Below are 27,500 nucleotides of genomic sequence, written 5' to 3' on the forward strand. Positions count from 1 at the left end.
ATAAATAATGATCGTTTTGTTCAATATGGATAAAATATATTAGAGAAACATAACTCTTATCATACCTGCAACTGGTTTAAAAATAAAGGAGTTTTAGTCCGATGCAAAGATGTGCAAGTGAATCAATATTGAAGCCAAAATAAGCCGTATATATGCAGGCAACAGTATCCCTACTTTATATAAGTTTGCTTTTATGTTTCGTTAGTTTTTGAGGTAAATGCTGACATTTGTCCGTTGTAAAATTCTTATAATGTAAACGCCCATAAATACAAAGCAAGAATAACTGGATCAACTCAGGCAAACGGAAATTAAAAGAATGACTTTGAGAACCCTATACTAGAGTCTAAATCCATGTAAGCAGAAACAAACATTTAGCATAACAGCAGCAACCACTCTTTCTCTCTCTCGGCTTGGATTTGAACCAGGTTGCCCAAAAAAACCACTTATTTCCATTAAAGGACTAGGTGATTTGAACTTGGATATCACAAGAAGGCCTAGATTATGCAAAGTAAACATGGTTAAAGTTACCTGTTAGGACATCCAAAAGTTATAAAGGATGACCTGTGTTACACAAAAAAAAAAAAAACACAAACAAGTGCTTAACAACATCTAGATACCCTCATAATTAAAAGCATAACATTTCAAATAGTCCCAGCGTTCATGCTAACTGAAATTCAACCTGTACTATAATTTTCATTAATAAATAACAACCATAATTTAGAATCAACTGTTGCCGAGCAACCAGTAGGGCCAATGATTTTATGCAAATGAAAAGTTCCTCATAATGCTTCCAGCCTAAAATAACAAACTGACACCTAAACATACAGCGTACAATACTCATAAATTACGCAACTCCTAGAATCTCCCAGGATGAAGATTACAATACATTCTAGTATATATATAAATTAAAGCTAAACATTGTCGACACCTAAATACTAAAGATTTTTAACGGTGGAGCAGACTGCAAGACAAGCTGTAAATAATTACTTAGTTTGTACTAGATTTGCTAATATTACATGTACATACATGTATATATCCGTTTAACTGCGACGACAAATTTAAATTACACAAAACTTGTAAGTCTCATTTTAAAAGTTGGTTACAAGATAAAACCATTTGGCCCCTTTTTTCCCTTAATATATATATATATAAAAAAAAAACAATAATAATGAAAAGTTCCCACACACTTAAGACTGGTTGGTAGGGTTTGTGGCAAACAGAAATATTTGCAGTCTGTCCTAAAATGGTGATCAATAAATATAGACTTCTATAAATTTTGTCCTTTAAATGGTGGTACTTTATTGCAAAATCTGTATTCAAGCAATACATGCATATCTGATTTTTAATATTCAGATTATTAAACAAGATAAATTATTATAATGTTATATAAATCGGTAGCGTCCTCCATTCAAAATGTGATAATATACCAAACAACATTTAAAAGTTTCACATGTAATATATTTATATAACAATTATATATAATTGTACTAACCTCATATTTACGAATGTTTTTTATTTCAAACACATGATGCGGCATCCCATCATGTTATGGCCATATAAATTTGTAAAAGTAACACATTCAGCAATATTTTATGGATTTTAAGTTTAGAAACTGAGATATAAACGTTGCACAAATCTTTTCAATCTAACCCTTAAGATTAGAAAAAGTTGTCTTAATCTTTATAAATATGTTTGTTATATGTTGGAATCACATGTACATTTTGTACATGAGGGGTTTAACTTAAAAGTAAATACTGCTTTTAACTAGTAAATCTGACGATTACCTGATAAATTCTCAACTGGATCATACTAATGCAGAGCTCTAGGGGTTTGCATAAATAACGTCTGATGATGATCCAATGTACAAATGTATGTGACCAAAGGAGTTGAGTTAGTGGCATGATGAGTCGTGAAACCAGTCCAGTCTGGTGACCCATCGTAAAAACTGGCGTGTCCTTGTTGTCTAAGTCTCTGGTCCAACTGTTACAACCCTTGGCCGTGTTCTGTGGCCGAGCAAGGTCTCTAACTGATCTTCCCAACATTGTGCTACAACTCAACAAAAAGTAAATATTAGTTCCACAATGCTACATAGCATTGACATAACAAAACCAAATGACTGTACAAAGAAACAATAACAATAAAAAATTATGTATACTCATACATGTAGTTGTGTCGATAATAGTTACAATAATTTAAAAAAATTAATAATTCAAAATTAGTATATATACAGATTTATATATTATCCATAGTCAGTTGATAGTAACATAGTGTAATATTTGTACTGTATATAATTGAGTTATTACAATAATAATTCAAGCTGTGGCCTGTTGACATATGGCTAAATTCTTGATTTAACGGAACTATTCATACCATATCGACCTAGTCTAGGCTAGAGAGTAGTAGCAACTAAAAAATGTATACATGTCACTGTGATGAACGACTCTTGACAGTTTTTAGTACACAAAAGTGTAGGTACACGCAAAATTTATAGCCGGATATATACAGATGATGATAATAAAATTGAGAATGGAAATGGGGAATGCGTCAAAGAGACAACAACCCGACCAAATAAAAAACAACAGCAGAGGGTCACCAACAGGTCTTCAATGTAGCGAGAAATTCCCGCACCCGGAGGCGTCCTTCAGCTGGCCCCTAAACAAATATATACTAGTTTGCTTAAATCCACCAGCAAGCTAACATTTAGCAATGATTTCTTTTGGCTACTGCTTCTTAACTCCGGGTATGGTCTCTGTTCAAGATTTCCAAGATTTGTTTATTTGTATCGAAAGTTGAACTTCCGGTTACGAACCTGGGTCCTTCGCCCCAAAGAGTACGTCCCTTTTACGTTCATATCCTTTCATGGAATATTTGCTGTATATGTGCTATGAAAGATCCAGATACACAATTACCGATGTATTACTTTTAATTCGGAAGTTTTCGGGAATTCATTAGATAACACCTGCCCCACAACACATAATCATTAAAGACACGTTACTAACCTGCATGATCTGTTACAGCGCAAAATACAATTAGTTAGGCTTACCCATAGGCATAGGCACTAGACGATCTGTCAATACTCAATTTCAATAGTATAAGATATGGGGAAAAAGTAATATATAAAAAATTTAAAATAAAAACAAATTAAACTCATCGTCACGATATAAATATATCATGATAATTATACACACGAATACATGCATCCAATTCTATGTAGAAATATACAATGACGCATGGTAAACATTATTATAATCTGCAAATCTTAGGACAATGTTGCATCTAATTACCCACACTTGTAAAAAAATAAATAATAATTATAAAAATGAAAACGACATTCATGGGACCAATTTCTCATTCAGTCTTTGCATGTGCTCTCCACGTGGCGATGAAATATGGTTAAAAATGACGATCGATAAAACGAATTCTTTCTAAGATTACTTCTAATAAACATTAGAAGCATGAGGCAGGTTATAACCATACAAATTCTAACACTAGTCTACTTTACAATTTCAATTTTCAAGTTTACCGCTTACGAAATTTAAACAGCTTGCTTGCTGCGATGAAATTCTAAAAAGGACTAAATGACGTCACAGAATATAACGTCACTCATGTTGGGTAAATCTAAAACATGAAACACAATCCGTGAGTGGCCCCAGCGGTAACTGAATTTAAGTCTATTAACTTAAATTCCATTAGCTTAGAGCATTACAAATATTTCACCAAAACTTCGATCAAAACGGGTATGTCAAAAATAGATATATAGGTTATAACATTACACAAATCAAGGAAATGATTGATTATGCAGAAAAACTTTTTATAGAAGGAGCATCAAAATGATTAGACTTTTTTTTAAAGCTTTCGTCTCTTAATAATGGAATTTTGTGTTCTTAGCTTTAAAATAGTGGCGAACAATACCAGAGGGAGAGTCAAACTCATAGATCGAAAATAACTGACAAAACCATGGCTAAAAAAGAAAACGAAGCAACACGAACCCCACCAAAAACTGGGGGTGATCTCAGGTGTTCCGGAAGGGTAAACAAATCCTGCTCCACATGTGGCAATCGTCGTGTTGTTCATGTTATTACAAATCCTGTAAATATTCTATTCGTCATGTTTGTGAAAAGGTAATGGATTGTAGTTACGACATAAGAAACATATATCATCTGTGAAACGTTTTGTTCCATAACGATCAACCAACTCGTGATGGCGTCCGTAAAATTTTCGAAGGGGTGATTTCAACTTCACCATTTGGAACTCTTGCTCTAATAGCGTCCTTGTGAGCAGCAACCCTCTATCAAGGAAATCATGATACGACATACAAGCACGGGAATATCTTATTAATTGGGAGATATATACTCCGTATGCAGGCGCTGCTGGAATGTTGCTACATAGAAATGGAAAGTTCACAATTGGGAAGCTGAAATCATCTCGTTTGTCGTGAAGTTTTGTTTTCAACCGATCCTCATTGTCAATTTCTAAATGTAAGTCAAGATCTGAGACCGACTTAACTGTATCTGTTATTTCCTTTATCTCTAGTTCGACGGGATAGATGCGTTCCACATAGTTACCAAATTTGGAATTATTTAGTGAGAGAACATCATCTATATAGAGGAAAGTAATGTTTAAGGATATTGCTAAATTCTTATCTTTCTTCCTAAGAAGTTCCTGTATAAAGTCAGCCTCCTAATAAGGAATAACAAGAATGTGTCCAAAATACACGGATCTGAAGCGGGACAGACGGACGAACGGACGGACGAACAGACGAACGGAAGGACGCACGAACAGACGGACGCACAGATCAGAAAACATAATGCCCCTGTAATATCGTAGGTGGGGCATAAAAAAAGTCGGCAAGAAGAGGGGCAAAATTGGTTCCCATTGTAATGGCGACAGTTTGACGTAAAACACGTCCTCCAAACGTAACAATCAATCAAGAAATCAATACCAACTCTTTTAATTTGTCTTTTAGGTTGGAATGGGGAATACTTGTGTAAAGTGTAGAAAAGTAAAAGATTTAATACTATTGCAAGATAAAAGAGTCTTAGATCGAATGTACTCTAAAATATCTTTAGATTTTTTAGTATTCACATCTGAATCACGCCACCCCTAGAATAGGCAGTTTCACAATAACTTTAAAGCCCGGCTTTAATTGCTGATAAAATAGATGTTATTTATTTAGAAAGAGGTTTCGTGGGGCACTTGGAAGACCCAGCAATATACCGTTGTTTGTAGGGACAATTATGAAGTATCCAATACAGTTCTTCGTCTTTGGTTGAAATTCCACCGGAACAAAGCACAGACACTATGATTATCCAGGATTTCCTGTTTTGTAAGTGTCGTGAGGGTATATGTTGAATTTCAAAGTGAATTGTCAATACCTAATTCATTTATCAATCGGTTTATGTAATGAGATTTACACACACAAAAAGATGTTGTTTGGAGCTTTATCTGCGGGGACAACAACATCTCTGTCATGGAGGTAGGACAAGTGTTTTGCAACATTTGGGTCTTTAAAGATTGAGGTAGCATGGGTATTGATGGACCCATTAAGTTTCTTAATTATGATTTGTATTAATGTTATATTTCCTATTTTGCAAATTTGGAACAGTACCAGTCCTTATTCTGCCTCTGTGTCCATCCTATTTTACTATTAAACTCACTGTTTTTATAACATTGTATTTACAAAAGTGAGTAAATTGTCATTGTCAGGTTTCACGATAACCATGTCTAGCAATGCAGAGTATGAGTTTTAAAATATCTTATATATGGGCTTAAATTCAGCAAACTCACGTTATTTTTTTTTCTCGAACATTAATGGCATTTATTCAGCACCTATTATTGACAAATGTGGCTCAATGGGCATACTACCTTACACACAAATAGCAGAAAAAAATAGAACATTATATTTGTGACAATGTATATATATTTTATGAGTGTATATAAAATTGATTAACTTGATTTTCTAATCTTATATGTCTTATATTTGTAGTTGATGTTATGTGGCTTTGGGATCAAAGCCAATTAAGGCAGAGGGGAGATGTTATAGATATATTTTGAAATTCCAAATTTGCAAAATAGGAAATATAACAGCTTTGCAAACTTTCTTTTATTAGGTATTTATTTTTTATTCTCAAAATGAATTTGTAAAAATGGACAAATGAGAAGAAAATAGATTTGACAGATGTTTAACAAATATTGATAATTATTCATTCATTAATTATACATGCTATATTTTGAATAAAAGAAAGAGTGTAGGCAATTAGGCCTATTGTAAAAATTACATAGATTGTCGAAACATAGGTATACGAAAATCAATAATTTAGATTAAAGTGTCAGCTTGGTTGACAAGACAAAATTATGAGTGACCAATTAAAATGTTGTGGTCAGTTACGAAATTATGTAACGAGAATTTTCACTGGTAAAACGAAGGAAACCTTGGATCTCTAAGCACGCGAGCAACGACCTTTTTACGCTAGTGTTTTGGGCTATTCGTCAGTTGTCATGAGATTTCAGTTGTAATAAAATATAGTTATTTTGGAATTCTTCGTTTTTACCAGATAATTCATATTTAATATTTTAAAGCATACTTTTTATGAAAATTACATTTCACATTTACTTTTTAATTAGTTTTATTTATTTAGTTTTATTTATTTAAAATGAGCGTTTTTAGTTTATTACATTACGATTAATATAGATGATGTTTAAGTGAAAATATGCAGTAACTTAAAACATTAATTCCGTAAATGTTATTTATTTTATAAATATTCAGTATTCCTTGCGAATTTGTATACAAGAGATTTGTGAAATCAAAGCATAATTTATTTGTAGTAAAGCATAATTCTGTTATTTGCTTATATTTGATAATCAACGAAGTTTAGAGAAATCTTTGTTTATCGCTTTTTTTGTTTACCTTGACAACGCAACAGAACATAAAGAAAATATTTGTTGTTTCATGTATATTGAAATCGTACCGATGCAGGATTGATCTCCAGAACAGAAATATTTGCGTATTACGTTATACAAAAGAAACATTTTATATATTACAGCTTGACAATATTATCTATGTATGATGAACTATATATTGTGAAATACATTGTATGCATTTATTTGAAATTGTAATATAAGAGTTGCCATGAGATTTCAGTAATATAGTTATTTTGGAATTCTTCGTTTTTACCAGGCCAGCTAAAGTCCAGACGACATAGGCTGAAAGTCAAGTACGACATTAACGACCTCACAGCCTTAATCCATTCGGAAAGAGTATCTGCTTAGATCTCTCAAAAAAACACTTTTTATTTAGAAAACCTACTTTACATTATAATGAAATAAAAAGGAAAAATAAATTTAAGAGTAGAATATATATATTTATATGATATCCATCAATTCAAAATATATATATGTTACAGGCATTTTCTAAATTTAGGCATTTTGTAAAATGCCTGAAAATTTTAGGCATTCTCTAAAATGCCTGCAAGATTCAGTCATTATACATAATGACTACTTTTTTTAGGCATTTTACAAAATGCCTGGAAAAATTGAAAGGCATTTTACAAAATGCCTGAAATTATTTTGAAGAATGAAATATAAAAAATAAAAACAATTGAAAGCTTTGAACATCAGAACAGTTTGATTTATGATAACTATTACTGAATTAAAAAATAAGAATAAATAATCAAGAATATATTTTAATGAATTATTAATTACTTCATACAAGTGTACTGGCATAACATGGAAGAGTTGTCCTTCTGTTAAACACTTTCTATTTTAATTCTAAAACTTTAAAAACAAATTACAGCAAACGTCTTGTAATCTTATTCTAAAAAAAATCGACATATCGCATCTGATGTGTTCACTCTTGGTTACCTCCCATGGATGTCTTCAACCTATGCCAACATTTAATAAAAATATATTCAACCTATGTTTTACATCCTAAGACTTGTCTCAGACATTTCCTAAGACCATCCTAAATAACGTCCTAAGACATATCTTAGGACATATCCTATGATACTTTCATTGACACGGCCCCAGATGATTGTTCCTTAAATAAAAATTCATAAAATCCCTCCCCCCCCCCATTATTTCATTATACTAATTTCAAACTTATTCCTTTATGAAATAGAGATCCGCAACACACACAGTTCCCTACATTTCCACTAGTACTTGTAAAAGAAATTGTATATTGAGTAAACATCAACGCTAGGTTTAAACTGGTTGTAGATTGATTAGCCCCTAATTAATTTATGTTTTTATAACACTTAATCTGTAACAAATTATTCAACCTATGCCAACATTTTTTTCACACAATTTTATACCTATATTTCAAAATGTTGGCATAGGTTGAATGAACCTTCCCATGGAACATTGAAAAATAGATATATGACTGTACCAATAATCTAATATTGTTTTAATTTACTAATGTTTGTTGTGTGTAAAAGTAGTACATTCCAATGATTTTTAATTTGTTATGATTGTGTAAAAAATTCTTACTGTGAATAAATTTGATTTTTTTTAAAATCAGAGATTACACTGAACAACAGATATGATACTGTTGAAATGATCTTAGCGACAGTACATTATAAATAATTAGTTTACGAAATAAACATTTTATTTGTTCGAGTGAAAACCCTTCGAATTTCTAAAATAAAAACAATTATTACTTACAAGTACTCTTAAGAATTGTTTTATAATACATAAAATTCAGAATTGAAATGGGGAATGTGTCAAAGAAACAACAACCCGACCATAGAGCAAACCCAGAAGAAGATCACCAATAGGTCATCAACGCAGCTAGAAACTCCGGCACCCGGAGGCGTCCTTCAGCTGGCCCATAAACAAATAAATATATACTAGTTCAGTGAAAATGGACGTTATACTCCAAATTATACACTTACTTAATCCTCTTCGTGCACACTTGCACATAAGGGCCACTACCAAAACCCTCCATTGTTGCCTGTCTTGTGCCTTTCTCTCTGCTTCTCCCCATGTCATTCATATGATTCTCAGTTCACTCTCTATTGTGCGTCGCCATGTTTCTTTCGGTCTTCTTCTCTTTCTTTCCCCCCTCTGCTGGTGTCCTACGAAGAGCTATCTTTGTAATGTCATCTTTGTCTTTTCTTAGAACATGACCAATCCATTTCCATCGCCTTTCTTTAATTTCTGATCTGGTGTCTCTTTGTAAAGTTAGGATGTAAAGGTCTTTATAACTGATAATTTTTGGCCAGAAGATCTTGCAAATTTTTAGAAGACACGTATTATGGAACGATGATAGTTTGTCGATGTCAGATTTGATAACCTTCTATGACTCTGCACCATGTAGCAAAAAAAAAATATACACAAGAAACTAAAATTAAAAATCATAAAAGACTAACAAAGGCCAGAGCTCCTGACTTGGGACAGGCGCAAAAATGCGGTGGGGTAAAAAACATGTTTTTGAGATCTCAAACCCTCCCCCTATACCTCTAGCCAATGTAGAAAAGTAAACGCATAACATTACGCACAGTAGAACACAGTTCAAGAGAAGTCCGAGTCCAATGTCAGAAGAGGCAATAAAAGAATATAAACAAAATGACAATTATACATAGATAACAACAAACTACTAGTAGTTACTGACATGCCAGCTCCAAACCTCAAGTAAACTGATTGAAAGATTATATCTTCATCATATGAATATCAGGCAAAATCCCTCCCGTAAGGGGTTTAGTATTATACCATCATACTATATATGAAAAGAACATAACGTATGTGTAGATATTTGTTTACCAATAATAAATATATAAGAAAGAAAAAAACCGCTTTTTTCTTCAATACTGGTACTTTTTACTAAAAAAAATTCTACAATCTTTATACATGACCTAAGTATTTATATTCTGATATTAAATCTATTATAATTGTCGTTTGTATTCAAAGTAGAAGCATTTAAGAATTCTATCAGATGTATTATAGCACATTGTTGATCATTAAATTTGGTTTGTGATGCCCCATTTATGGGCGTAATGTTTTCTGGTCCGTGCGTCCGTTCGTCTGTTCGTTCGTTCGTTCGTTCGACCGTCTGTCCCGCTTCAGGTTAAAGTTTTTGGTCGAGGTAGTTTTTGTTGAAGTTGAAGTCCCATCAACTTGAAACCTAGTACACATGTTCCCTATGATATGATCTTTCTTATTGTAATGCCAAATTAGAGATTTACCCCATTTTCACGGTCAACTGAACATATAAAATGATAGTGCGGATGGGGCATCCGTGTACTGGGGACACATTCTTGTTTAAACATGTGATGAAGGATTTACAGAGATTATGATACACAGCTACAAACGAAATACATCTACATATATATGTAGTATAAAGGAAACAGCTTTCAATTCCAGGACTCACACTCATAGTTTAAGGAAATATTTCCTTCTTTTTATTTGCTCGATTTATCTCCCTTATCACATATTTCGAGATAGAAATGAGTACTGATGATATAAAATTTTCTCCAAAAATGCAGGTTCACGTCTTAGTTTATCCGTAACGCATTCGATGATGAAAGGCCAGTTTTAGTATTTATTGAAACAATGAGCAGTTATACCCCAATGGATTGATGGCATACACGAAGAACAATTATAACACTTCATTATACATCACAAAAATAATAAAAAAGACATGAATTCATATATAATTTTATGTACATATCATGCAGTACAGAATAATATGCATTTTGCTTTAACATTTAACTTAAGATTTAACTCAGCAAGACGACTTTGACTGTTTCGTAGCGGCATATTGTTTTCCATCGTTGCTTATAAAGCTGCTTCATGTATTTGTATACGTATTTATTTGGCTCAAAGTATGTAACATCGACACGCATAGGCGGATCCAGGGGGGGGGCCTGGGGGGCCCGGGCCCCCCCTTTCTGGGAAATTTTTTGGTTGATTATATAGGGAATCATTGAAGCATGACTGGAACGGGCCCCCCCTTAGGTCAGTCAGCGGGACCCCCCTTAGGAAAAGTTCTGGATCCGCCACTGACACGTGTACCGTATTCATTGAAGTTTGCGTTAACACTTGACTGGGGTAGAGAACATTACAATAAATCCGACAGCAAAATCCAAGCTTTGAATAACCATGAGAACGTAAAAAGCATTAAAACATTTCTTTGAAGGGTCAGCCAATTTTATACTAGTGAAGGAATGACTGTAATATTTTTTTCTGTCTATGAAGAAATAATATAAAAAGTTTGGTGCACACTGAATAACGCGCGTAGCGGGTTATTTAACAGTGTGCACCACATTTTTTTTTATGTTATTTCGAATAGACAGAAAAAATATTACAGTAATTTCTTATAATTTAATTCTAAATTCCATTTTAAACCTAACTCGAATAATTCAAGCCCTTTCCGTGTCCGATTTTCTCCCACACGAGGGCTTGAACTCATTATGATCATTGGCCGCGTCGCCTGCTCTCTGTGAGAGAGAGCCAATCAGCGGCGATCAGGATAATGAGTCTGCGCAACTCTCTATCAAACATATAACAAAGACATTTATTGGCAACTATTCTTTGCTTTCAACCAATGAGATAATATTTTGCATTACGTCTTTTACACGTACACGTATACGTACTACTTTGCTAAACACACCGTGGCATAATAAAAACTTACTGGTACGTGTACTTCTGTTCTACAGGTACGCGTTCACGCACACGGACGTTTGCTAAACCTCTCTAATGTCTTCCCAAACACGTGTGTTCAATTAACACAAATCCGATAATAATTAATTAACATCAATTAACATCAGTTTACATCATTTAACATCAATTAGCTCCGGAACTCCTCCTTCTTTAGCTGCCAATTTAAATATTGCAAAGCGGTGTGAAAATTCCGATTGACGGTCTTGATCGAGGAAGACGTTCAGGCGTTAATGTAGCCTTCGTAGATCAGCGGAATATAACGACTGAATTATTCGGGTTATTTTAAACCATAGAAAACCATGAAAAAACGTCGATGAAGTCACGGTCACATGACTAAATTATGTCTATGGGCTGATAACAAAATAACGTCAGCCGACCAGAAGACGCGTTACATCCAAAATTAAATTATTGTTGCTGGTAGTACATTTTTTACTTTAACAAGTTGTTTGTTATTGACTTGGAATAGATATTAATATCATTGTGATCAATGGTGATATAATGATGTTTGCATATTTATTTGAGACTAATTGGATCCCGCTAACATGTTTAACCCGCCACATTATTTATGTATGTGCCTGTCCCAAGTCAGGAGCCTGTAATTCAGTGGTTGTCGTTTGTTTATGTGTTACATATTTGTTTTTCGTTCATTTTTTTACACAAATAAGGCCGTTAGTTTTCTCGTTTGAATTGTTTTACATTGTCTTATCGGGGCCTATTATAATAGCTGACTATGCGGTATGGGCTTTGCTCATTGTTGAAGGTCGTACGGTGACCTATAGTTGTTAATGTCTGTGTCATTTTGGTCTTTTGTGGATAGTTGTCTCATTGGCAATCATACCACATCTTCTTTTTTATATGACATAAAATTTGATTACTAGTAAATGCTGACTCCAGTTTGTCTGCACGGTGTAATGCATATTTGAGTGAAAAGATATAATTTATAGTTGGTCACAATTACAGTCACGGTACATTAGCTAAAACCCCTTTCTGTTTTTCATCTCGGCCAACTAACATGGTAAAGCATACGTATGAATAAGCATACGTTTGGAGAAGACGTAACTAAGTTCAAAAACTTATGCCAAATACAATTTCATTTTTGAACAATAAAATCTCGAGAATAAAATATGTTTAAACTAAACTTGAAACTAAAACATACGTATAAGTTTTGCTCGTTGTTGAAGACCTATGGTAACCTATATTTGTGAACTTCTATGCATTGTGGTCTCTATAAGAAAATAGACTTTTGGCAATTTATACCATATCTTCTTTATTTTTATACCCACTAGTATTTGCTTGATTGTAAATGTACGCACATCCTTACTGTGCATTGAATATATCGTCATAGTGTATTTGTAACTGTGTTAAAACAATATTAATAGACACTCCGAGTGCAGTTTAGAATAAATTTGAAGGCGTTCTTATTAAAAACTTCACGACAGGCTGATGTTTTTAGACGATGACGGACTGTAAATCGTTTATCAGTACCTCTATAATGTAAATCTAATAAAAATTAATTTCTACTAGAACACATCCGTGATATCGCGGGTCCGTGACTGAATTAAAGTATATAACTATGTGCAAGCCTTATTTTGATATTAGTATTGTCATCTGATAAAGTCATGCCGATTATAAGATACGCAGTTTTCTCTGCTTTCAAATCTTTCTGTTTGAATCCGTCGAACTGGAACTTATCAATTGTTAGTTATATAAATTAGTTTGAAAACAAAAGGTCCTGGAATGGAATATTTTTTAATCAACAGCATTGTCCTATATTAGTTATAAAATTGAATTCTTTGATTCGCTGTTTTACGTCATGCCCGCTAACAAATTGAAAACTGTACCTATACGCCTTATTTTAGTCCAGATTTTTAGTATTCGTATTGTTATGTTAGAAAGTTTTACTGATTAAAATGCTACAATAGGTAACACTTTGACAATCTCGTAGTGTCAACCCTGTGAATATGACCCCTGTATATATAGCATATTAATCCTGAATACACCGTTTGGTGGTGCGCCTGTCAGATGCGGAACATACAAATAAGGTAATAGGTAACAGGTGAATATACTATTGGTATCGGTATCGGACTCAACCCGGAACTTCTTAATTATTGGCAATATTAATTACGTGGAAAACAAAAGGGCCTGGAGTGGTGTAATTTTTAATCTACACCTTTGTACTATATTAGTTATATATAAAGTTGAATTCTTTGATTCGTCGTTTTTACGTGATGACGGCTGACAAATTGGACCTCGTAATTTTAGTATTATAGATATATTTTAACTCAGGAGCTTGTATCACATGAGGATAACGAAATCAAAATTTTATTGTTCTAATGTAGTCAGTCAAAATGTTCATCAAGCTTGAATATTTTCTTGCATCGAATGGTTTGTAGTGAAAATCTCCTGCCATGGGACCTTTAAACTTCGACAAACTGGTGTGATTACACGTAAAGTTCTTAAATGAACGTGACCAATCCGTCAAATAAAACTTCAAATTCTTCAAACAAAGGTTTCTTAATCAAGTCTTTATTAGTCATTTTGTTAATTATCCTTGATATACATATGTATGTGTGTAGATCCGTTTTCTTTTTATTAAGAGGCCTATAAAAAGATTTTCTTAGCAGGTACCCGACAAACAACATTTTGAGATGTTCCACTTTAATTAAAAATTCTTCTTGCCTCTGAAACACCACATTATTATAGAGTATTATAACATTTGTCCATATTGACGTAATTTAAGTTGTATATCGTTACTTCCCTAGATGCCACATGTGGAGGCCAAACTTATTGATAAATTGGTCCACCATTCAATCTTTGAACCCGCACCGGATTCAAACTCGATATGTGTTTTGTGATAATAATGATTGTGTATAGTTTCATGTGTACTATTGTTTGTCTGTTTGTCTTTTTCATTTTTAGCCATGACATTGTCAGTTTATTTTCTATTTATGAGTTTGATTGTCCCTTTGGTATCTTTCGTCCCTCTTTCATAACATTTGTAGGAGGCAAACGTAAGTTAGAAAACGGACACCATAAAATCAGTATGTTTTCCATTCGTTTTACGGGTCATAACTCTAAAACAGTAAATGTGACTCCACCAAAATTCAAACTTTTTTGAGGTTATAAACATTGTGTATAAGATTCATAACGAGGTTTACTAAAGTTAGAGAGTGGTAACCAATTTTGGGACATAACATATGGATAGACGGACAAATGTAGACTTAATCCCCACCCCCCCCCCCTATTTCAAATTAAGGCAAGTCTTAATAATTATCAAGCTTGATCATATAAAATTCCAGAAATTTTTTTTTAATTACTTTTAGCGGTCAGTATTACAAGTTCAATGTTTATACGGTAACGTGTGCACGCCTATCACCCAACAAGTTGGTAAAGGGAAACAATTCTAATTTAAATAACATCTAAACAATTTTTTTTTATTTTAACTAAAATTATAATTCTTAAATTTGTCATATTTCCCCAACTTTTCATGAGAAACCAATGAGTTATTTGTCCTTTAATGAAGCCAAAAAGTCACTTTGCTACCCGAAAGAGTCTTTTTCGGGTATGAGCACCCAAGAAAGATACCAGATATAAATTATGCTAAGTGCATAATCACAATAGTTGGGGGATACTAGAAACTTCCAAATCGATGTGTAGTAAACATGTCATGTGTAATGTGAATGCAAATGTATGTCTATATGTACAGTGGAGATCACTTCTAAACTCTCATTAAATCTGTCAGAATCTGTCAGGAGAACTGTTCTAGGACAGTACGTAGAACTGTCAGCCTGACACCTTTTAGTCAGTTCTAGCTAGAACAGTTCTAACCTAGAACTGATTTGGTCAGTTCTATCTAGAACTGATTTGGACAGTTCTACCTAGAACTGATCCCGACAGTTCTACCTCAGAACAGTTTTAGACAGTTCTAGCTAGATTGATCTTTGGTCAGTTCTACTTCTAGAACAGTTCTACGGTTAGAATTGATTTAAAATTCTACGGCTAGAATTGATTTATAAATTCTACGGCCAGAATTGATTTATAAATTCTACGGCTAAAATTGATTTATAAATTCTACGGCTAAAATTGAATTATAAGTTTTAAGAAATCTTTGTCTAAATATAAAGGCTTTGGCAAAATAGCGATTAATATTATATAGAGTTTTGCTATTTTGCCGATTTTATTTCAGATTTATAATCGGCAAGAGAACATGTTTAACCCCGCCATATTCTGCATGTATGTGCCTGTTCCAAGTCAGGGGCCCGTAATTCAGTTACATGTAGTATTATGGGGGCAATGGCGGATCCATTCATTTTAAAAAGGGGGGGTTCCCAACCCAGAGTGAAAAGGGGGGGGGGTCCAACTATACGTTCCCATTCAAATGCATTGATCGCCCCCAAAAAAGGGGGGACCCGGAACCCCCCTGGATCCGCCACTGGGGGGGGGGGATTATTATTTGAATTGTTTTAAATTTGTTATTCCGGGAGTCAGGATGGCTCGTTATCACATAACAAAATTATCTGACCTCATTAACCAAATGTAATATCTGTTTACGAGTAGTTTTCATACCTCGGACGGACCTGTTTAACAAAAATATTTTGACCACATCAATCTAAACTGATATTATTTGCACTTTATTATGTACATGATGTCAATCTTAATAGCCGCAAAGTAAATCACTTATATTTTTATAATATCAGGATGGATTGTTTAACAGTGTTTAATATAAATGAAAGCAATATTGGAAAACAAAATTATGCTCACATCAGTTTATAGTGCCAGCATGTCCTCTTTTTAATCAAAATTTTGAATCGTAAACTAATTTCAGTAGTTTTGATATCTCAGACTGACTCATAATAACAAAATTATTTGTCCGCATCAACCAAAACTGACCATATTTGACAGCATCAATCAAAACTGACCATACATGTATGTGACAGCATCAACCAAAACTGACCATATTTACACTTTGTTATGTAAATCTTAATATATATATATAGCCGCATACTAAATCACTTATAGTAATACATATTATGATGGATTGTATAATTCAAATACAGCAATATCAATGAATATTGGAACACATTGGCTACAAAAAAAATTCCACATCAATTTAGAGTATCAGCAAGTCCTCTTTTTATTCAAAATATTGAATTGTAAACAAATTTCAGTAGTTTCGATATATCAGACTGAGTTCATACCTGCCAACTTTTCAAAATGCCCATGGGGGTTTTACGTGCAAGAGGACTCTTGTGATCCCAAATTTCCTTCAAGGGGACCTTTAAATGCACTTTAATGTTGTTTTTAGGCTTCTTCATACTTTTGACAGCTTGTAGCATTTGTAAAACTAACTGTTTTGGTTAAGATTGTGGACAAAATTGCTCTTTCAAAATTTCCATTTGGGAGCTTTCATGGGGGAAATCCCCCGCAAATTATGACAGTTGGCAGGTATGTGAGTCGTTTTAACAAAATTATTTGACCACATCAACCAAAACTGAACTTATTTACACTTTATCATGTAAACATATATAGCCTCATTGTAAACCATTAATATTTCTATGTGAGGACGGATCGTATGATAAAAATGACACCAACTTTGAAACACAATACACCTTATCGCTAATCCTGGCTGACCCGGCCTCTTGAACTTTTGAAGCATACAACAATCACTTTTCCATTGTGGCGTCAGATATTTTGGTTTATGACGTCAAATTTTACGGGAACCTGTGTGATATCCAGTGATGGCAGTCATTCACAAATAGCGACAAGGTGTATTTATACCATGATATCTAAGAATTTAGCGCGCCGTTATTTCCTCTCTGTATCAATAATAATGAACCGTCACTAAAGTGACTTTTTAAGTCAGTAGTTTGTGATGGTTTTTTTAAAACAAAACTATTTAACGGCATCATCCAACACTCACATGACTGATTCATATACTTTATTTTAAAAATAAAATAAAAAGTACATGTATGGGAAGTTCTCTTCTTGGAATAGTATACTGTTAATATAATTTGAAGAAAGCAAAGAAAAATGCATGATTTTGTTTGTAGCCGAACGTCCACTGTACAATTTTCGTTTGAACATTTGTCAAAACAGAATCTTAAATGAATGTAAATCCAAGGCAAACAAGGTAAATTACGATTAAAATTCCATGAATTAAATCATAGTTATATTTAGCAAGAGACTGTTAACAAGAAGCTCTCAAGAGCCTGAATCGCTCACCTGGTAAACAATGCCTTCGGCCATGTTTTTTGACGAAATAGAAAATAAAACACAAACTTTATTTTATACACCCTACTGATCATTCAAATGCAGTTTGGTTGAATTTGGTTGAGTAGTTTTAGAGGAGAAGATTTTTTAAAGTTGGCAAATATGATGAACAAATTGTGAAAAATTGTCATTAAAGGACAATAACCCCTTAAGGGGTCAATTGACAATTTTGGTCATATTAATTTATTTGTAGATCTTACTTTGCTGATCATTTTTGCTGTTTACAGTTTATCTTTATCTATAATAATATTCAAGATAATGACCAAAAACTGCAAAATTTCCTTAAAATTACCAATTAACTGGCAGCAACCCAACAATGGGTTGTTTGATTCATCTGAAAATTTCAGGGCTGATACATCTTGACCTAATGAACATTTTTACCCCATGTCAGATTTGCTTCAGAGGAGAAGATTTTTGTAAAAGATTACTAAGATTTACGAAAAATGGTTAAAAATTGACTATAAAGGGCAATAACTCCTAAAGGGATCAACTGACCATTTCGGTCATGTTGACTTATTTGTAAATCTAACTTTGCTGAACATTATTGCTATTTACAGTTTATCTCTATCTATAATAATATTCAAGATAATAACCAAAACAGCAAAATTTCCTTAAAATTACCAATTCAGGGGCAGCAACCCAACAATGGGTTGTCCAATTCATCTGAAAATTTTAGGGCAGATAGATCTTGACCTGATAAACAATTTAACCCCTTGTCAGATTTGCTCTAAATGCTTTGGTTTTTGAGTTATAAGCCAAAAACTGCATTTTACCCCATTGTTCTATTTTTAGCTATGGCGGCCATTTTTGTTGGTTGGCCAAGTCACCGGACACAATTTTCAAACTAGATACCCCAATGATGGTTGTGGCCAAGTTAAGTTCAATTTGGCTTAGTAGTTTCAGAGGAGAAGATTTTTGTAAAAGATAACTAAGATTTATGAAAAATGGCTAAAAATTGACTATAAAGGGCAATAACTCCTAAAGGGGTCAACTGACCATTTCGGTCATGTTGACTTATTTGTAAATCTAACTTTGCTGAACATTATTGCTGTTTACAGTTTATCTCTATCTATAATAATATTCAAGATAATAACCAAAACAGCAAAATTTCCTTAAAATTACCAATTCAGGGGCAGCAACCCAACAACGGGTTGTCCGATTCATCTGAAAATTCCAGGGCAGATAGATCTTGACCTGATAATCAATTTTATCCCTGTCAGATTTGCTCTTAAAGCTTCGGTTTTTGAGTTATAAGCCAAAAACTGCATTTGACCCCTATGTTCTATTTTTAGCAATGGCGACCATGTTTGTTGATAGATCAAAACTTCGGATACAATTTATAAACTAGATACCATAAGGAACATTCAGTTAAAGTTTGGAAGTATTTGGCCTAGTAGTTTCAGAGGAGATGATTCTTGAAATAGTTTACGACGACAGACGACGACGGACGCCAAGTGATGGCATAAGCTCACTTGGCCCTTCGGGCCATGTGAGCTAAAAACGGGGAACGAAGAAACGTAAACAATGATGTTTCCGTATGCAATCTTATAAAAATATTTCTCCGATGAGTTGGATAACATTCTATTCACTTCGATATTTGAACATGTAACGTTTGATCAGTAAAAAAAGTGATTTATTTCTTCTAAATTATAAAGTGCCCTTACTGCAGTGACGTCATTTAGAACTGTTCTACAGTCCTGACTGATTTAGTCAGTTCTGCTGACAGTTCTACGGTTAGAAGTGATTTGGACAGTTCTACCATAGGCGGATCCAGGGGGGGGAGGGGGCTGGAGGGCCCGGCCCCCCCCCTTTCGTGGGAAAAATTTGGTTGATTATATAGGGAATCACTGAAGCATGACTGGAGCGGCCCCCCTTAGGCAAAGTTCTGGATCGCCACTGTCTACCTAGAACTGATTTAGACAGTTCTACCCTAGAACTGATCCTGACAGTTCTACCTAGAACTGATTTAGTCAGTTCTACCTAGAACTGATTCTGACAGTTCTACTTAGAACAGTTCTAGGGTAGAACTGTTCTAGGTAGAACTTTTCTAGGACAGGTTAGAACAGTTCTAGGACAGAATATTCTGACAGTTCTAATGAGACTGAGGTTAGAAGTGATCTCCACTGTACTTCCCATTTTCCTTGAATCATTCAAAAGATCACGTATCAACAAAAGTTGGGCAGATATTAAGTCACCTATGACATGATGGTTAGTTTTAGGCAAATGAGCTAACAAGGGCAAATGTTGTACATATGATTTTTTTTATTTTATTAATTTATTCTAGATACAAGTATAATGATACATATAGTTACTACAATACTGAAAATGTTTTAAATGAAATAAATCTATATCAAAATATACTACAAATAATTACCATTATTTTATAACGATAAAGCTAGTAAAATAAATATACTACACAAATTATTATTCGTTTTTGAGTATTTTATTGTAGCTGTTAGTAATGGTTTACATGTATGATTAATTAGACTAAATACGCAAAGACGCATATAATTTTCACAGTTCGGCCAATTTAATTATTTAGTTTTCAATTATTTGGCAATTTCTATATATTATCAACTGCAAGTAGATTTTTTTTGTGAAGATAACTTTTTCGACTCAAGACTAGACTAAATATTGAAATAAAATCTTTCCCTTTTCCTAGCTCTTCTGTTTCTGTAAATATTGTAAACCAATCTTTAAGTTATATAATCAAATCAAATCAGAACTATATAAAACCATTCACATATCAAAAATAGTTATATTGCATGGAAAGGTCATGTTGTTGGAATTGCACACGTTTACAATTATTTTGTCTCTCGTCTTTTCAATTATATTACTGGCCATCTGTTTGGTTATTTGCCTTTTCGTTTTCCTCTGGTTCTTGTTCGGCTTCTTCTTTCTTTTCTTCAATTTCGATAATCTCGGCGTCTTCCGGTGCTACTAAAGGCTTTTCTGGTGAAGATGGAGGTGCTTTACTTCTGGTAAGACACTTCTTTGTTCTTGTGAATGTAGCCCCCGCAGAGAAAAAATATTCATACAAGATGGCGGCCACCGATCCTCCAACAAGTGGGCCTATCCAAAAAACCTATAAAATTCATAACATATATGTCAATATTTTAGAGTTATCTTTCTTTTTCTGGTGTTATATTTTGGTGGGTTGTATCTATTGTGTAATTTCACCGTAAGTTATTCAATACCTGGAGTATAAACGTATAATTTTTGGGGAATTAATTGCAAGAATACGCAACAGACACTTTTTTTAAAAACTTTTCTTTGGCAAGTCAGAGGTTTTCAATGCATGGTCGCTGTCTATCATATATTTTTCTGGTCTTTTTATCGAAATGTTTATAGATCCAACCCATTCAGGTTTATTAGATTGAATTGTTTGACAATTGTCATATCGAAGCCTTTTACAGCATGCTATATAGTTCAAAGTGTCTACATTGTTTATCTTCATTGTTTTATATATGTAAACTGTATATATTATGTATCATGTTTTAAGCCATTGGCCCATATGGGTGTAAAGTGCTTTTCAATAAAGTTTATTATATAGTTTTTGATCATTGTTTAAGGCCTTACGGTGACCTATAATTTTCATAACTTTATATTGAAACAAAACAATAAATAAACTGTTCCTGCCACAGGATAACCAAATTATTTATCAAATCTTAAACATAGCTGGAACAACACAACCGCACAAACTCATAGATTATCCAGTCAAATTTCAGATAGAGTCAAACTGACAGATTAGACAAACGGTAGGATATAATTCATTTTTTCTATTTACTACGCACGATTAAGAATGACCTGGTTTTCATCAAAACTTCTTTTGTGGGAGTCTGCAAGTTATCAGTTTAAGTTAATGGGGTTACACAAATGCTCTTTGTTACTTTTTCAAGTGTGTTTATTTCCAATCAGAATGCATTAAAAGTCAAGTGGTGTACACGGCATCAGGTTCAAGTACCAATTTTCAAATGCACTGATGTATTTTGAATGTGGTTAAACGTTGATTATCTGGTAATATACATGTGAAGTGAATGTAGGTTGGTACGACATATCTACTTGTAATCATTATTCTCAACAAGTTTTTTTCAATTCCTCTTACTTCTAATTATAGTCTTCCGAAACCGCCCCCATGCAGCAATTATAGTTCTTAATCGAAAGAAGGTGACCAAATTTTTTCAAAACTTATTATATGAACAACGCATATATATTTACAATTTATTTATTCCAGACGTATATTTATGAGGTCATTTTCTTAAGCTACATTTATTTATACCATAATATACACAGGAAGTAATAAAGAAACTAAAAAGGTTGAAAGGTCATTTTCCAAAGGTTACTGGTGACGTAAAGATAAGCAAAGAAATAAGCTGTAATTCATCTGTTTAGGACTGTGACTACCCAACGTTCAGTACTTTGAAAACGACCAAGCAAAAGTACTTATGGTCTTTCATCTTGTATAACAAAGCTACTTTACATATTATAGATTAGGGACTAGATGAAGTCAGTCTTTGTGAGCAGGATTTGCTCGCTGTGTTTAAGAATCATTGGTTGCTTTCGGCAGTTATCTGCTCTTTGGTAGGGTCGTTGTTTCTTTGCCATATTCCCCATTTCTATTCTCAATTGCATTTTATTTCATGTAAACAACTAATTTATAGTACGGTCGTATTACAAATTATTTTGTTTCCTTCAGATTTTCAACATTTGTAATGTTCATTGTGTTTTATACAAAACCTGACAGATGTGTTACATTGAAATTTGATAAGTCGCTTACCCAATGATTATCCCAGGAGTTCTTGACGACAGCTGGTCCGAAACTTCTGGCTGGGTTTAAACTACATCCGGTGTACGACACCTGCAATCATACATTTATATTAAAATGTAATTATTTATTGAAACATTTTATTACAAATCATTATCTATTTCGTAAGCTATTTGTAAAGAATCATGCAAATTTATCAAGATAAAAAATCATAGTTTGAGATGGCCAATAAATAAATACAATTAAAGTTTGACTTTAAATAAACTAAATGCAACTAAAGTTTGACTTTTGCAAACATGTAAGTTCTGTAGTCATTGGATATTTAGTGTGTGTGTACCTTAGCAGAATTACAATCATATAAATCTTGAACATGCATGAGATATTTGACACTGGACGTTGTAAGCAACCAAAAATTAATCAATTAGATAAATCGGAGTTGGGAAATGAACATGACATTCCATTTCGTCATGATAATCTAAGATCCACCACATTCTTTTAGTGACGTAAAAGCCGATTGTCAAGTTATCCTTTCAAACATAACATATTCGACACCGCCAGATCTGTGTTTCATCTTGATTTAAACATACAACATACATTGACAAATTAATGAAATACTCCATTTTGGAAGATAATTAGCACGTCTCAGAACTTTCAAGTCTTCGAATTCTTGTTTTACAGAAAAAATGTTGACGTATCTACAAAAAAGTACTACTTAGAAGGGGTGGGGTGTTGTATGGGGCGGGGTTAACGACAGGTGATGTCCAAAGGATCAATATCCTTTCAAGAAAACGCTCCAGAATATAAGCTAGGTTTCGAACCGTACATTTTCTGTCCCTTTAACTTTCATATTGTACCGTAATGTATTTGATATAACATCAAACCCCCTTTCATTTCATTGGTTCGTTAGATCGCTGTCTCATTGATGAAAACCCATGTTCTCCTTCTAATCAAATATACCAAAAAACTTAGTTATCAGTGTAATGAAAGGCAAAAATCAAGCAATCAATAGTGGCGGATCTAGGGGTTGGAACCCCCTTTTTTGGACGGTCAATTAATTTGAATTGGGATATATGGCTGGACCCCCTTTATCCCGGGTTGGGACCCCCCCCCCTTTTTAAAAAAAAAAAAACTTGATCCGCTCATGATCAACGAATTGATCATAACATTTTTTTCAAGTAATATGTGAAGACATAGTTTAAAGACTTGTTTAATTGTACGATTAACTCCTTCCTAACACTAGACGCCAAAGTTATCAATGCACTGAATTGGTATATTAAAAAATTATGCAAACATCAAAAGTTATTAAAAATAAATTAAATAGAGAGATCAGGCGAGAAGTGTTCGTAATCGTTGACTATTAATAAATAGTATCTTTCCCGCCAAATTAAACTTTAAAGCAAACCAATAAGCACCACTTCTGAGTTCACTCTATGAGTTCTTACAAGATCTTTTTCTTGAATAACTTGTTATCAAAAAGATTGAACGTAGATGAGATTATCAAGTGGAACGGCGTTATGTCATGATTGGCGAAGTAGCCTGCCAACACCATGGGGGTCTTAAACTTTGTGAGTAGGCATGACATGTCAAGATGTAATAAAGAAAGATGATCTCATTGATATACATTTTTGAACAATATTTATTTATCATCTTTTATGTTGCTTTTGTTTTAATTTCAGATTAATTCCAGTTTTGAAATTTATAGAATTCGCATTTATATGAATTTAAAATATAATATTCAGACCGAGTCTTCTTTGGTAATTGATTTGCTAGTATGGTTGTATCTTTTACATGTTAAAGTGTATGGATTTTTTTTAGTCAGTAAATTGTCATAAGGGAGCTACCATTTGATTTTTATGGGGGGGCTAGGATGAAATTTGAAAAAAATAGGCAGGACAGGAGTTTTGAGTAAAAAAAAAGGCAGGATGAGACACTTGCAAAAAAAAAAAAGTCAGGACGACAATTTAGGTAAAAAAAGTCAGGATAAACTAAAAAAAAAAAAAAAGGCAGGACCGAACAGAGTGAAAAATAAAAAGGCAGGACAGAGATTACAGCTAAAAAAAAATGCAGGACAAAATTTTTCATCCTAGCCCCCCCATAAAAATCAAATGGTAGCTCCCTAATATGCTTTAAATGATTTGAAAAAAAGATTTATACTACACAGAAATAAAGTAAACTAGACTTACTGCAAACAGATGTCCAAGGGCAACTGCAAGTCCAATGGTTAGTGGAGCGGAACCGTGCAAATCTGTGCGTTTTTCGTCAAGCGATGCCAAAACTGTTAAAACTACAACAAATGTTATCATTAATTCGACTCCAAATCCTTGAGCATCCGTGACATCTCCCCTCAAGCTGTTAAGTCCAATAGTTTTCTGCTGACTTTCCGGTGTTAAACCGATTAAAATTGCTGCTCCAATTATTGCACCTACAATTTGGGCAACAATGTAAAAGAAGGCACGAACTACACTAACTCTACGGGTAATAAGAGCTGCCACTGTTACTGCAGGGTTAATATGTCCACCACTTATGTGAGCAATGCACCATATCATTGTCCCTACGACAAGTCCAAATGTCAGAGAAATTTGAACAACACTCGGTTCTGCGGTTGTTACAACAGACCCGTTTCCAACGGCAGTTGGTTGCCCATTCTGCAATGTATGGGCACCACATCCTAAAAAGACCAGGAATATAGTCCCGACCATTTCGGCGGCTACAGCGCGCCATAGATTTGGGCTGGTAAGATCCTCCAAATTTTGCTTCATGATTTTCAACATGTTCCGATCAACACGCGCTCTATTGTAAAGGACGCTATCTGGGGAAATGCTTTTAAAAATTCTGAACTTGTGGCTTAAACTAATAAAGATGAAAATGTGTTTTTGCGCATGTCCTAATTCAAAAATTGCAAACGCCCTTCCAAGATGATTATGTTAATGGCATAAAATGACGCTGGGGGAGGGACAGTTTACAAATATGGAACATCAGTAACGCGTGGGTCAAGGTTACTACAACTACTTGTTTTCACCGACTTTATTAAATTATTTCTGTTCTTGTAAAACATATTTTCTCAAAAGGCGTATGAAGAAAAAAATAATTAACATCCGAATGTCCTTATTGATGGTCAAAATCAAACAAATTCGGAACCAATTATTATAAATGACAGCCTTTGATTGTGACCAATTTATTTTGACATTCATTGTTAATTTGGTATAGCAATAAAAGTACTACTTGAATATCAAGTCGTTTTAGAGATGATGAATAATTTAGAGGATAACGATAATAATTTCGTACTAAATACTTCATGATGTGAATGAAATTGTACTTAAACAAACGTTTGCTTGTTATATTTATATTAATAACGTTAGTACTATCGACTCATTCAGGAACATTAATCTATTTCTGTGACTAATCAGATAAAATTTAATGCAGAAGTCAGGAATCTGATTTTATTTTAAGAAAAACGTTAAAATAATATGGTTTATGTTTCATTTAAAAAAAATACAACGCCTACTTCTCTCTTAACAATAAACGTCTTTATATCGCTTTTTCCCGAATTACTCGTGTTAAAGTTCGTGATAAAAATACAATTTAATCATCACCTTACAAATCCCAAAAGATACAATACAGATATAACACGACTTCTGTTGCCAACAGATATGAAATTTATCATTAAACCTTTTTCTCACCCAAAACAACTAGTAACAAGCATTTACTATTTGTTTAGCCACGTGCATACAAAGTTTGAAAAGCTAATATTCTTTCCGAACTGACACAAAGAAATAATCGTTGACTCATGACGCCACCTGTCGGCTTGATGAGGTCAATAGCTCATAATGATGGTTTTAAGAGGTTAAAACACAGCGGGGTTTTCTGCACGGTCGTAACACTAATAATTATCTTCAATTAAAATATTGTTACAAGCCTAGCGACGGTACTTTTATAATGTAAACATGCTTAGCGTACGTACGCGTCTGCTATAATTTTTAACCTTTGTGAGGATGTTTGTTTACATTTTTGTCTCTGATTTTTAAAACAAGAACTTCCATCTGGTCAGTCTTAAATAAATAAGGGATGAAGGGTCATACAGGCGCCATTATAATAAAACATTGGGTTTTAATATTACGATTAACCAATGATAATCTAAATACATTTTTGCTTATCTTTTAGCAGCTAAAAAAAATGGATTTTTTTTTTAAAGCAACCAATGACTTGGTAACAGGACATCATTGACCACTATCAAATGGTCGCCACATGATTAGATGTCATTTAATGATGTACGTTTGTATCTTTTATAAAATTCTTTTTTATTTCACCATTTACGCGATTAAAAGAATTAAAATATTTTTTATTGCCATATAACCGTTATTAGTTTGTAACAAAAACTTGTGTTTACAAGTAAATGTTTACATATAAAAAATAGGTTTCTTCTGGGCGCTAATTTAGATGTCAAGTGTACATTGTAAATACGTGAATAACAATATTTTTCACCGCATCACCCTTTTCTATTGAAGATAACATCTGGATACACCCATCAGTTAATGTTATCAATTTCAATTGTACTACATTCTCACAGTTTATAATACCATTATCCCAAAAATAGTTTGTAAAATTCCGTCATGATTATACTGTTTGAAATAATATGTAACGTTTAACTCTATCGCGTTCTCTTTTAAAAACATATTTAAAAGCGTTCGTTTTTGTACAAAATGGAAAGGTTTTTGCAAAACCATGGACGTATTTTATTAACCAGTCAATGATAGTATACCTCAATGGCTAGACAAACTGTTCTTGTTAAATACAAGATAAAATATTTTTT

The 27,500-nt window shown here is 33.4% G+C and overlaps 1 protein-coding gene across 1 annotated transcript; it reads right to left on the reverse strand.

Moving 5' to 3' along the window:
• Positions 1–20,169: 20,169 nt before the first annotated feature.
• On the reverse strand, positions 20,170–25,547 carry LOC143079556 (aquaporin-like). Its single transcript, XM_076254964.1, has 3 exons — positions 24,874–25,547; positions 22,703–22,783; positions 20,170–21,010 (listed from the first exon to the last, which is right to left on the reverse strand). Exons 1-3 carry the CDS (start codon positions 25,459–25,461, stop codon positions 20,759–20,761), a joined length of 921 nt encoding a protein of 306 aa, XP_076111079.1. The 5' UTR covers positions 25,462–25,547; the 3' UTR covers positions 20,170–20,758.
• Between the last annotated feature and the right edge of the window lie 1,953 nt (positions 25,548–27,500).

Source organism: Mytilus galloprovincialis, chromosome 6 (genome assembly GCF_965363235.1).
Source record: "Mytilus galloprovincialis chromosome 6, xbMytGall1.hap1.1, whole genome shotgun sequence".
Lineage (NCBI taxonomy): Eukaryota > Metazoa > Mollusca > Bivalvia > Mytilida > Mytilidae > Mytilus > Mytilus galloprovincialis.